The following is a 14,056-nucleotide window of genomic DNA, read 5'->3' on the forward strand; positions in this document are numbered from 1 at the left end:
GTTGCATTTATGAGATTTGACTAGTTTGAAGCTGGTGATAGCTGGTGTGCTGGTCCATTGTGCCTAAGCAAGAAACCTGCTAGAGTGAGCTTAGCTGGGCCAGCCTCATGTGTGAGCATTCTGGGAAGTCATAATCCCTCACAGAGCTTCCACAGTGCCGGGCTGTTAATAAGGCTCTGGGGGGGAAAGTAACTAATTGAGTAAGGCATTGAACAATCTGTTGGTGCTGTGTTATCAGGAAAGGGGTTGTGAAATCACGGAACAGTGGAACATCAAGGCAGCAGGTCTCTGAAGCAGAGTTAAGAGGGACTCACATAAAAGAAGGTGGGGAGGAGGCACCTAAATGACACCCGGCCTACCATATAACTGCTTTCAAGACACTGAAGCATTCACTAAACTAGCCAAATGTAACTAAACTATCTGTAATGGGTTTGTTTTTGATTTGGGTTCCCTTCCGCCCCATGTCATTTCTGTGAGAAGAATGTTCAAGCATTAGATTGACCTGATGAACTGGATTCCTGGATATATTTTGTTTCTCCACAGAGAAAACACCAGTCTTCTCAATGTGCAAAAGTGGGATTTGGTGCCATGTTGACAAAATCTCAAAGCATTTTAAATCCCACCCTAAGCACTTTGGCAAAAGCTTCAGGGCTTTATTTGGAAAGAGGAGACACAGCCCTGAGTATGACTTGTTTTTAAAAATAGGGACCGAATTAAAGAATAAATGGTTCTATTAATGACTGAAAATCCAAAAACGGTTAGTTTTAGAGTTCTTTGGTTTTTCCTGACTGCATTCTCAAAGTCTTTTAATAGTTACTTGTGTTTCACACTTTGTTTCGTATCTTTTTTCAGTAGCAGACCCGTTGACATTCATTTTTCATCTGTTTGTGTGCCTATTTTCATAGAGCGAAAGAAAATGTTTCCTTCAAGTTATTTCTGAACTATAGTTTAGTTTTTGGTTTTTGTTGTTGTTGTTGTTGCTGTGTTTTTTTTGAGACGGAGTCTCACTTTATCGCCCAGGCTGGAGTGCAGTGGCGTGATCTCAGCTCACTGCAACCTCTGCCTCCCGGGTTCACGCCATTCTCCTGCCTCAGCCTCCTGAGTAGCTGGGACTACAGGTGCCCACCACCACACCCGGCTAACTTTTTGTATTTTTAGTAGAGATGGGGTTTCACCATGTTAGCCAGGATGGTCTCAATCTCCTGACTTCGTGATCCACCTGCCTCGGCCTCCCAAAGTGCTGGGATTACAGGCATGAGCCACCACGCCAGGCCCCTTATAGTTTAGTTTTTTGTTATTTGTTCCATTGAGGACCCCTGCTCCTCCGCATCACAACTGAGCCCTTCAGAACAAACTAGATAATGCAGGTGAAAGCAAAATCAATTCCAATCTGAAACAGAAATAAGATCCCCTCCAAAGCTCTTGGAAAATTGGACTTTAATGTAATTAATAAGGTGAAGTAGAAAACGCATTCACAAGCTTCTTCAATATCTTTTTTGGGGTTCTAGAGAATATAAATTTTTCTTTGTGTTTTTTGGGGGGACTTGAATTACATCCAAGTGAATTGAAAAAGTTCTGTGGACTCTCAGTAATATCTTATTCAGGTAAGTGTCTATGCATTTAATAAACCTAACCTTTTTAAAAAATCATACGTATATTTAACAATTAGGCTGTCCAGTTGATTCAGACTAGTGGGTAAGATTTCATTTTTATTACATAAAATAGCTAATGAAAGTTAGTACTCAAGTTCTAGTTCTGGGTCTACTGCTTCTATAGTAAACTAATCATATCACCTAAATGAAGACCCTTAATACTTGGGTGGCAGTTTCTTTAAATATAATGATAATTTGGGCTAAATGCTTTCTATCATTCTCTTTAGCATTTTTTGTTAATTGGTTTGTCCAGAGCCAGGTGACAATCTTCTACTTTTAAAACGTAGAAATTCCCAATGGAATACTTCTAATTTATAGAATCATATGGTAGCATTAAGCTTTAAATTAATAGGAAATACAAATAATTTTGCAGTTCTTTTCAGTTATTTATTAAACTTTTTTACTACTATAGTCTTTGAAGAGACCCCTTCCACAGTTTCTATTAGTGAGGTTATCGTATGACATCTAATACAGAAAAAATTATATTTTATGAAAACTTAAGGCTGGACACACCTGTAACCCCAGCATTTTGGGAGGCCAAGACATGAGGATGGCTTGAGACCAGGAGTTTGAGACCAGCCTGTGCCACATAGTGAGACCTTATCTCTAAAAAATTTTAAATCAGCCAGATATAGTGGTGCTTACCTGCAGTCCCAGATACTCAGGAGGCTGAGGTGGGGGGATCACTTAAGCCTGGGATGTCGAGGCTGCAGTGAGCCAGGATTGCATCACTGTACTCTGGCCTGGGTGACAGAGTGAGGCCTGTCTCAAAAGAGAAAAAAAGAATCAAAACTTAAGTTGATTTTTGTCCCTGTTTCTCTGTTTTTTAATAAGGCAATAAGATTTTCTCACCCAACATACGGAACACATGTTATTAGTTAGAATTTATCCACAGATACTAAGGACAAAAATATATGAAATTGAGAAAATCCAGGAGATCTAGAACGCATGGTTATTACATTTCTAAGGCAGTTACCTGGGTAGGTGATCTACAGTCTTGTCTGAATGCTTAAAATTTAAACAGGTAAATAAAACACAAGGTGTACTTGTTAGAACCACTGGTTGGCTGGGCCTTCTATTTGACTTGACATGTGGATAGCAAGTTTTAAAGACTAGTATGCATTCAAATCTTGACAAAAATAATTATTTTTAGTACTGACGATGAAATGTCTAAGCTCTTAAATGAAATCTACAATATTTTAACTATTATAGGTCACTTTTACCGATTTTTCACTTGTTAACATTTTAATTGGTTTTCAATATTTACCTCATAAGAGATTTGAACTATCAGCTACCTTAAGACTTCATTATATCTTAATTCCATCTCAGAATTTTTTTCTGAGATATATTTGAGTATCTGGAATTTGACCTGGGTTTCTAATACAAATTTTTGGTTTTGTTTTTATTTTTATTCCACTAACTGCTATTAATCAAAATGGACAATTAGGGGCTAGAAGCCTTTGGAAAAGATTTGGAAAGAAAGCAGAGAAATGTTTATACTTACCAATGTATCTTTTTATGATTAACTTGTAATTATTTATTCACACTCACTTCAAACTTCCCTCCTTCCTGAAGACTTCCCCCAAACCCCTGGTGGGGCGGAATGTTCCTGCCTCAATCCCTGTCAGACGCTGGGCATGTCTTTTAACCACTGGAATTAGTACAGCACTCTTTATTCGTCTGCCTAATAAAGTTTCGAACAACTTTAGCAGACAATGCCTGAGTCCATAGTGGAAATTTAGTAATTTATTACAATGTGCCAAAATAACCTATATGATAATAGCTGGATTTTAGAACTTCAATGGACACAGTCTTGCATAAAATGGACACTCAACCAATGCTGGTTTTTACTCATTCACATCCCCAACATACTAATTAAAAGTGAAAAGGAAAAAAAACTCCCCTTAGAGTAATAGGTTATGTATAAAGTGAGGAATGGGTAAACCAATACAGAACCAGAGAAGAAGCTTTCAGATAAATACTTGCATGTCAATAATGAAAAGTAGTTCTTATTATTTAATTCAAGTAATTATTGTGTGCTTTATATGGGATCTGCATCATACAAAGTAAGAAATCTGATTAATATTAACTAACTCTCAAGCTAAAAATCTTTTTGCAATTTCCCACTGACTTCTTGATATTATTAAAAATGTATCTATTTGGGCCAACGCCTCCTGTGTTTTTGTCCCTTCTACTTTTTCATGCACACAACCTGTCATGCCACAGTGCATGCTCCTCATTCCAACAATGCAGAAATTCCCAGGAGCCATGCCATGTTAAAATCATTTTTTAAGCTTTCAATGCCTCCCCAATCTTTACATTTGTAGTACTTAAGCACATTTCTTGACGCATAGTCAATCATCCATAAATATTGATTGAATAAATAAATAAGTGTTGTAAAACAATGGATGATGTTGAAGAAGTAAAGGAAACAGAGTTTGCTCCACTATCACTGAAGGAACTGAATTATCACAAAGGGAGCAGCTGGACAGCTCAATAAGACACACGGTGATCAATGCCAAGGTGAGTGGTATAGAGAGAGATGAGGGAAATGATTTAGATACTCTAAGATTACAGTGACCTGAGATGGTCTGGAAGGTTCCCTGAAGGAGAGAGTCTTGAAAGGAAACTTAAATAATAAGTCATTTGTAAGTAAACAGGATTTTGAAGGCACTGTGGGCAGAAATTAAATAAGTAAACAAACAAAACAAAAAATAGAGCACCAGTACCTGACCATGCTGTGAAAGTTTTGCCATGATCTGAGAAGGAGAAAACAGAGAGCCTGGGAGGGTTCTTTGCTTTGCCTTTATCAAGAATACCTGGGGTAGAAGGAGACCCTCCTATTCTAGGGCTATTTTAGAAGCAGAAAGATGACTGGTGCCTGAGGGAAAAGATATATTTGGTATTTGCAGAGGGGCCAAACGTGAAATACTCTGTCAAATAGAAAAACTAGCTGTAAAATACAAACAAAACCAAATAATTCACTATGATAGTGCTTCTTAAATTTTAGACAGATTCACCTGGAGAGTGTTAAAAGACAGACTGCCCCCTGCAACCAAGTTTCTGATTCAGTGGTTCTGCAGTGGAGCCTGAGAGTGTGCATTTCTAACAAGTTCCCAGGCAGTGGCAGTGCTGATGCCTCTGGTTTAGAGACCCCACTTTGGCAATCACTGTACTAGGAGCATCTGAATACACATTTTGAAGAATCTAATGGTGAGACACAGGAACCATGGGCTGCAACGAGCAGCAGTCGTGTCAAGAACCAACAGATGGGCAGAAGGTCAGGGTAACACCTGTTCCTATAGGTTTTAAGACAAATTTCAGACAATTTAATTGTGAGCACATGTCAGTTTTATTACAAACCTGCTGTGGTAGAGGTTGGAGGGACAAAAGAAGGAGAGGTTCTCCAAGGCCAAAGATTTCTCCTTTAATAAGAGATATGATAGGAAATAAAAGTGGTTAGATGGTCATGGCTAGAATAAACACAAAAAGGAAATAAAGTCTGTTTAGAGATCTTTAGCTTCTTGACTGACAGTCAGCTGGGTGGGTGAGCAGCTTCTTAGAACTGGTCTTGATCTGATTAAAATCCAGCAGAAAAGTGCCTGTTCATTTTATGAGGAACTATAATTTCTTCCCTAGTGGAGATTATGAATCACAACATACAAAAACGTTCTGCCAGGTTTGGAACTCTTTTAAAAACAGAAGCCATCTGGAGCTGGTTGGTACTGAAGTCATGGAAACTAGCAAATAAATGAATAAGTGAAAAGGCATGCTTGTAAGCAAGGGGAAACCAGAATTTGTAATTTATTGCTGGTTTCAATTTTATCTTGACTACTTTCTTTATTCCAGCTTATTTAAATATTGAGTTAAATAAGGAGTCTGGCTATGTTTTCCTGAATTTGGGAACTGGTACTTCTCTGTGTGCAGCCACACAGATGCTGGTGTTAAGTTATTTAGCATTTTGTTCTTCTAGAAAGAGAGATAACAGGATGAAACATCCAAGTTTGAGAATGACATTACATTTTCTATGAAGTTACCAGGAGTAGATTACACAGGGAGCTGTGTGTGAGTTGCAGATCAGTTTGCTGTGGGCAAGTGAAGTATACAGAAACGAATTCAGGAAATAAATGGTTATCAGTGAGTTATTATCTTAGACACATAGACGCTTAGAAAATAGGAGTTATTTCAGACCATTGTTTTAAAACATTGTGGGGCTGCCACCAGGAAACCAGCAAAGTGCAGGTAGTGTTAATTTTTCTCTGCTAAAATACAAAATAGATACTAGGTCTGGGGTTCTTTGTCTCCTATCCTCATCAGCATGCTTCAAGAAAGACAAAAAAAAAAAAAAAAAAAAATCGGATGTCCGGGAAGATTCAACAAATTACACCACCAAATATTTATTAATTACCTAATATTTATAAAGCTACTTATTCATCATCGGAAAACCAAAGCCACTCCAATGACTTCGCACAGGTTACAGGTGTTTTCACTGACAGTAGCCTGTATGAACCATTGAGCAATCATGGAAGGTAGTTATTATAATAAACTGTTCACTGCAAATTAAGGAAGTGGGGAGTAGATGCTTCTCTGGTCTGCTGTCAAAACTAGATTTTAACAGTTTGCATTATTTCTTACAAGAGGCATTATTATTTTAAAAGAAATAGAAGTTACAAGTAGGGATTTAAAAGTTATAAAACTAGGGAAAGGGTCAAAAACTATTTCTGAAAAGGACCAAATAATAGATTGTTTAGGATTTTTGAGCCATATCGTATCTGTCACAACTATTCAATTCTGCCATTGCAGTTCAAAAATAAATGAGCTTGGCCATGTTCCAGTAAAACTTTATTTACAAAACTAGGCTGTGGGCAGATTTGGCTTGCAAACCATAGTTTACTGACCCCCTGCTGTAGAGAATAACTAACATGAACATTGTGTTACTTTACTTATCACACAGGGAATATTTAATCTCACTAGCCTCAAGAAGAGATTATTACCCCAAAAAATAAATTTATAGTTGTTAAAGCCTTATTGAAGCAAATAAGAAACATGTGAAATACATTTTCAAACTGTGTTCTTCTCCCTTCAAAGGATGTGTCTCACTGTGTTTGAATCTGGACACTCAGTGATGCCAAGGCAAAAGTGTTTTATTCTCCTAAGGCTGTCCTCATGAGGCCTTTTGTTTTCAAATAACAAGTTTCCCAGTTGCACATTAAATTATACAGCTGAGGTATAGACTTTCTTCTAAGACCTCATCTTAGCTATTGGCATACATTCTGGCCTTTTTATTTCCATTTGCCCTTTCAAAGCAGCTCCTTCATTTATCTCCTAAACAGATGTTGCCATCAGGTACCTTATGCCTAGCTCCAAAGATTGGCATATGGTTCCACCTAACCCATTGTCACCTTGCACATGAATCTGCAGCCGCTGAAGCTGGAGTAAGGAGCTCTCTACCAGGAAGCTGGGGCCCTGGGGATTCAGCACTGCATCCTTTATAATGTGGTGAAGCTCCAGGGGGGGAAGAGGAAATGCAGCCAAGACAAGTCTGCCAATTCCTGGGTTTCACAAGGCTCATTCTGCAAGTCCTTTTGTTTCCTTTCCTGCTTCTAACTTGAATTGACTGATGAAAGAGAGGAAGTGCCATTGAATAGAGGCTCTCACGTTTGCCTTCTAACTTTGTTCCATAGGAAACGGGCCACCCACAGTGCTGGCAAAAGGAAGGGCAGCCAGAAGGACCTCCGGCCCCCTGATCTTTGGATCCATCATGAAGAAATGGAGATGAAAAATATTGAAAAGCCATCTGGCACTGACCCTGCAGGAAGGGACTCTCCCATCCAAAGTTGCCAAGACCTCACACCAGTCAGCCACAGCCAGTCAGAAACCCAGCTGGGAAGCAAAAGCACCTCTCATTCAGGTAATTATCTTTTCACTGGCATTAGGGAAAACATACCATTCTGAACCCAAGGGAGTTTTTCACTCCTTTTATGGAAATGTCTTCCCCACTAATTTGCATGTCATTATAGGTCATTTATCAATAGTTAAATGAATCTAATATAAATTTGGTTGATTAACCAATTATATGTCTTTCTTCATCCTGTGGGTTGATATAATTTTAATACTTCTTTTATAATTTGGATAATTCTTGAATTTTCTATGAGGTTGGAAGTAGGACAGTTGGGAAATACAGAAATTTGAATCCTAAATGGATTGATTGCTCTGTGTTAATTGTTAAACAAATGTTTTGTCGAGGCAATAAAATTTGAAGCCATCTGTACATTTTCCAGTTCCTTATTTCTATAGATAATTGAAAGTTAATTCTAAATTTACTGTCAGTCGATCCCTGTTTTAAAAATCACATCAGGGCACTTGAAGTACAAAAAACCTGAATATTCTGTTACTTTGGCCTTGATTACTATGGAAATCAACTGTCAACCACAAACAGTCACCTTAGGTGATCCCCAGACTAGTGTGATGGGATTCTGTCTGAAAACTATGTTGTTATACAAAGGGATCTGGAAAAAAAAAAAAAAAAAAAAAAAAAAGCCTACTGGTCAATGAATTGGTGCAGAACAATCACTTCTGTCCAAGGATAAGTAAGAACACTATAAAATAATTGTAAGATAGTTCACCTTCTCTGGGTCTTCATATTATCTAAGTGCTTATGGGAATCATCAACCAAATACTATCATCAAAAAATCCCTTGGTCTACTCATGATGTGATTATAGAATGAGGAGCTCCTGTTTTTAAAGTGAATTATTTGAATGTGTTACTGTTTTACTGGACTCTGTCAGCTCAGAATTGCATAAACAAGAAATACAAGTATTGATTGTCAACCATGGATTGTTGAATATTTCTTTTCAAGCTCTTAAATGATGTCTTGGGCAGATTTCCTAACTTTCTTGTCACTCCAATTATTGAAGGACAGTCTAGTTCCATTAAAAACTATAATCTGAAATTTAATTGAAGATTCTCCTTTCTCATGCTCAGCTAGATATTTGGCTCTAGGAACTGGGGGTCAGAATTTGTTTTCTCAATCCTCCAGTACATTGGAGTGAAATGGAATGGTGGGATTGAGAAGACGCGGGAACAAAGTCTGTTTCAGAAACACTATTACATCTTTTCCCCTCCTCTCCACTTTTCCTGAGCATGCGAGAGAAGAGGGATGGAGTGAAGAGGGGAGGTGAGGAGAAAGAGAAGAAAGGACCATTTGAAGTTCTTCATAGCTTTTGTGGACACATGGGCTAACCTCTATGTGGTATCCAAATTCTGGGTCTGTTATGAAACAGAAGTATGACTTATTTATGGCAGGGGTACTCAACCCCTGGACCATGGACCAGTATTGGTTAATGGCCTGTTAGGAACTGGACCACACAGCAGGAGGTGAGCAACGGGCAAAAGAGCAAAACTTCATCTGTATTTATAGCCATTCCCTGTCACTCCCATTACTGCCTGAGCTCTGCCTCCTGTCAGACCAGCAGCAGCATTGGATTCTTATAGGAGCATGAACCCTATTGTGAACTGCACATGTGAGGGATCTAGGCTGCATGCTCCTGATGAGAATCTAATGTCTGATGATCTGTCACTGTCTCCCATCACCCCCAGATGGGACCATCTAGTTTCAGGAAAACAAGCTCAGGGCTCCCACTGCTTCTACATTATGGTGAGTTGTATAATTTTTCCATTATATATTACAACGTAATAATAATAGAAATAAAGTACACAATAAAGGTAATATACTTGAATCATCCTAAAACCATACCCTGTCCCCAGGTCCATGAAAAAATTGTCTTCCATGAAGCTGGCCGTGGTGTCAAAAAGATTGGGAACGGCTGCTTTGTGGGGCCTTGTAGACCAGGCCCAGTTCCATGATGGGAGACATGAAGTCCAGGCTTACCACCTAGCACAGCTCTTCCTCTTCCCTCATGAGGCCTCTGGGAAATTCCAGCAAGGGGACTCAAGCCCAGCCAACTTTTCACATGCCCACTTGGCCCACAAGAATCTCCTATATCCTTGCCAGACCCAATGGTGAGAGAGCTTGCACTCTACCACTGGCCCTCTCTCAACCTTGCTCTCTTCAGTTACATTTTCCTCTGCTTAGATAGACTCGGGGTAGAACAGTAAGCCTGCTGCCTAAACAGGCTTTTGCCTGGGGAGTGACAGAAAAACAAATCCCTTTTGCAGGAACCTCCATATTTTACAAGTGACTCCTCTTCTAGCTTTGTTCTTGGTTGGATATCAGGGAGGGGAGAGCACCTCCACCTCCCACTGGAAAGGATAGAATTGCCTCTCTGCCCTAAGGAGGTTTTGCCAATGACTTGTAAGACACATCCTTCTAACCTTTTCCTTTCGTCTTTTATATATTGAGATGACATTAAGTTGATATCTCTTAATAAGTCCTGGGGGAAGGTTTAATCCCAAATGATGACTGTTTTCTTTAAAATAAAAGGGTACTTATGCCTACTTGTCCTCAATTTGAGGACCTCGTTGCCAATTTTGTAATAAAAGGAAAGTAATCCTCAAAGTCCTGCAAGCTATACTTTATCTTAAATTAAGTATTCTTCTCTCCTGCTTAAAAAAACAAAATTCAACAGAAGTGAACAGCATTACCAAGAAACATATATTTAACAATGGGGTTCCCGAGTAGGCAATAACTATGTAAGGAGAGATTGCTGTATGTTAAAATCTGTGATTAGGACTTTCATACATTATTTTGCCTAATCTTCACAAAATACTTTGAGGGAGATGCTATCATTCTTTTCATATAGTAAATGAAGTAACCAAATTAAGAAGGGTTAAATAATGTGCCCAGATTTCAGAGCTAGTATCACAGCCAGGACCAACAAAATCTGACCCCAAAATTAATGTTTTGTTGATCCTGTTTCAATTAACTCATGTAATACTTTTATATAAGTACTTATCTTGTTTTGTGCCCATGAAATTAGCTTTTTGGATAAAACCAGAAATTAATTTACAGTACTCATACTTTAGCTATGGAAAAGAGAATTGAATCAAGCAATTGCTATGTAAACAACAACAACAAATTTTATTGAGAGTTAATTTTTTATTTTACTCATTCTTCCCTACTGCTGGTATGCAAGCTGCTTAAACAAAACCTACTTCATTCTCTAACCACAAAAATAGAGGATCCCACTAAAATATCTAGGAATTAAAATGATAAGTCATTGCTTCATGATACATCCCTTCTAAATCTAGCGGATTTCAAAATTATTTTCTTTACTTAAAAGGAAGGGGAACATCACACTTCGGGGACTGTTGTGGGGTGGGGGGAGGGGGGAGGGATGGCATTGGGAGATATACCTAATGCTAGATGACGAGTTAGTGGGTGCAGCGCACCAGCATGGCACATGTATACATATGTAACTTACCTGCACATTGCGCACATGTACCATAAAACCTAAAGTATAATAATAATAATAAAAAAAAAAGTTTACAATAAAGAAACGAAAGAGTTCAGGTCTGTTTGATCTCTAGGACTTATAAATAGAATTTACTTTCTTGAAATGGATTTATCTTGGTATGATTTCACTACAGCAGCGCCACAGGATTAGTTATTTAGTTTCGCTTCGGAAGAATGAACAAGTAAATTTCAGCATATGGTATTTGGTAGTATTCAATTTTTAAAAATGTTCAATTCAGTGAATAACATCTTTAAAAGAGCTACATAACACTGAATGGGCAATGTGATTTAACACTTAACTTGTTATTAGTTATTTTGAATTATATGCATGTCTATTAAATCCTGTATTTAAATTTCCCAACCTCATTTGGACCAATGGTAAATAATGTCAGGTGGCAAGTTTATGAGACAAGCCACGAAGTGTTACTACCAAAAAAATTTATGCTTCAAAAAAAGTAAAAGGAAAATAATCTTGTTTAACTTTTCAATGAATTCGTGTAATATCAAGCACAGTCTATTCTTAGAATTAAAAAAAAAAAAACACAACTGAAAACCCTCACACAGACACCCAACAATATCAAAGGACTTATTTGAAAACTATGTTACCACCGGGAGCTGTGGCTCACACCTGTAATCCCAGCACTTTGGGAGGCCGAGGTGTGTGGATCACCTGAGGTTGGGAGCTTGAGATGAGCCTGACCAACATGGAGAAACCCCTCTCTAGTAAAAATACAAAATTAGCCAGGCATGGTGGTACATGCCTGTAATCCCAGCTACTTGGGAGGCTGAAGCAGGAGAATCGCTTGAACCTTGGAGGCAGAGGTTGCGGTGAGCTGAGATCACGCCACTGCATTCCAGCCTGGGCGACAAGAGCGAAACTCCATCTCAAAAAAAAAAAAAAAAAAAAAATAGAAAAAAAAGAAAAAGAAAACTGGTTACATCTAGAGTTACTTTTTTGGAGTGGCAAGAAGCAGCACATTAGATAGTGTTTTAATGTTTGCTTCTACTGTCAAACATAATTTTGAAAACTAAAGAGGAGGAAAGTCTGTTGTATTTAATTGATATTTTCACTCTTTCTGTTGTTCATTTTTCCTGTTTGATTATCAGATTCCTCTTACTACTTCCTGTTTAGAGAAATTCCATTAGCTATTTTTTTTGATGGTTTATCTGCTTGAGACAAATTCTCTTCATTTTCCTTCATTGGACAATGACTTTTGATTTCACCTTCATTCTTGAAGTATATTTTTGCTGGATATTGTTAGCCCAATTCTGTTTGACAGTTCTCTTTTAGCACTTGAAAAATGTGTTGGATACTTCTGGCCTTCATGATTCCTGATGAGAAATCTGCTGTCATTTGAATTGTTTTACCCATATAAGTTGTTTACCTCTCACTACTTCTAAGATTTTTTTGTTGTTCTTGTCTTTAGTTTTAAGAAGCTGAACTGTGATGTGTCTGGTGTGGATTTCTTTGGTTTTATCCTGTTTGGAGATTACTGAATTTCTTGAAACTATAAGGTTTATTTATGTCTTTTGCCAAATTTTGGAAATATCAGCCCATAATTCTTTAAATATTTTTCAGTTTCACACTCTTTTTCGTCTTTTATTGACTCTTTGGACACTACAATTTTTCCCCAAAATTGATGCTTTTCTATTCTTTTTATTTATTTATTTATTTGAGATGGAGTCTCACTCTGTTGCCCAGGCTGGAGTGTAGTGGCGCAACCTCAGCTCACTGCAACCTCCGCCTCCCGGGTTCAAATGATTCTCTTGCCTCAGCCTCCCAAGTAGCTGGGACTACAGGCACATGCCACCACTCCCGGCTAATTTTTTGTATTTTTAGTAGAGACAGGGTTCCACCATGTTAGCCAGGATGGTCTCGATCTCCTGACCTCATGATCCGCCCACCTCAGCCTCCCAAAGTTCTGGGATTACAGGCATGAGCCACCACGCCCAGCTAAAGCGATGCTTTTCTAATGTTGCCACTTTATTTCTTTTAGTTTATTTTGTTTTTAGAGATGGGGTCTCACCCTGTTGAACAGACTGGTCTCAAAACATCCTCCTGCCTCAGCCTCCATAACAGCTGCAATCGCAGGCATGAGCTACACACTCAGTGGTTGCCATTTTAAAACCCACACACTTTTAAATGCTCTGGTCTCCTAGGAAACTTTTTCAATATTTTTACTATTAGGGTGTACTTCTTTGGTAGATGGTTTTAGGTCAGTCTTGTGATCCTTATTCCCCTCTTCTCTCTTCTATACAGACTTTCCAGATAGCCGGCTTTTCACAAAGACTTTGTGGCTGTAGCTTGAGAAATAGCTTTGCTAGAAAGTATTATTTCTCTTTGTACTCACAGGAAATTTGAAATGTGTCCTCTTTTCTGTTTTGTGATTCTGCTGAAGGAGTAATATTTGCATAGTTCATTTTTATTTTTATTTTTTGAGACTGAGTATCTCTCTGTCACCCAGGCTGGAGTGCAGTGGCGCAACCTCAGCTCATTGCAACCTCCGCCTCCTGGGTTCAAGCGATTCTTCTGCCTCAGCCTCCCAAGTAGCTGGAACTACAGGCAGCCACCACCACACCCAGCTAATTTTTGTATTTTTAGTAGAGATGGAGTTTCACCATTTTGGCCAGGCTGGTCTTGAACTCCTGACCTCAAGTGATCCACCCACTTTGGCCTCCCAAAGTGCTGGGATTACAGGCGTGAGCCACCATGCCTGGCCAGGTTTGCATGGTTTACTGTTTTATATGATTCTGTGTAGTTTTTGTAGGATGTGTGGACAGAGTTAGATTTAGGAAGCTTCCATGACTTCACCTATGTGGACTTCTCCCAGTATAATTTTTTATTTTAAATTGTATTAATTATGCTGTTAATTTTTTAAAAATGCATGCATATGATAAAAAATTAAAAGAATAAAAAACGTTTCAAAAAATAGTAAGTACCCAAAATAGTAAAACATATGTTTGCCTCTTCCCTATCCCAAATTCCTA

The 14,056-nt window shown here is 38.4% G+C and overlaps 1 protein-coding gene across 5 annotated transcripts in view; it reads left to right on the forward strand.

Moving 5' to 3' along the window:
- DCC (DCC netrin 1 receptor) overlaps positions 1-14,056 on the forward strand; it is a 1,213,980-nt gene that overhangs the window by 1,137,163 nt on the left and 62,761 nt on the right. For all 5 annotated transcript variants that reach the window (XM_063653694.1, XM_054461350.2, XM_063653695.1 and 2 more), the window contains exon 24: positions 7,337-7,563. In XM_063653694.1, coding sequence (XP_063509764.1) covers positions 7,337-7,563 — 227 coding nt within the window. The remainder of the gene's footprint in view (positions 1-7,336; positions 7,564-14,056) is intronic.

Source organism: Pongo pygmaeus, chromosome 17 (genome assembly GCF_028885625.2).
Source record: "Pongo pygmaeus isolate AG05252 chromosome 17, NHGRI_mPonPyg2-v2.0_pri, whole genome shotgun sequence".
NCBI classification, from domain to species: domain Eukaryota; kingdom Metazoa; phylum Chordata; class Mammalia; order Primates; family Hominidae; genus Pongo; species Pongo pygmaeus.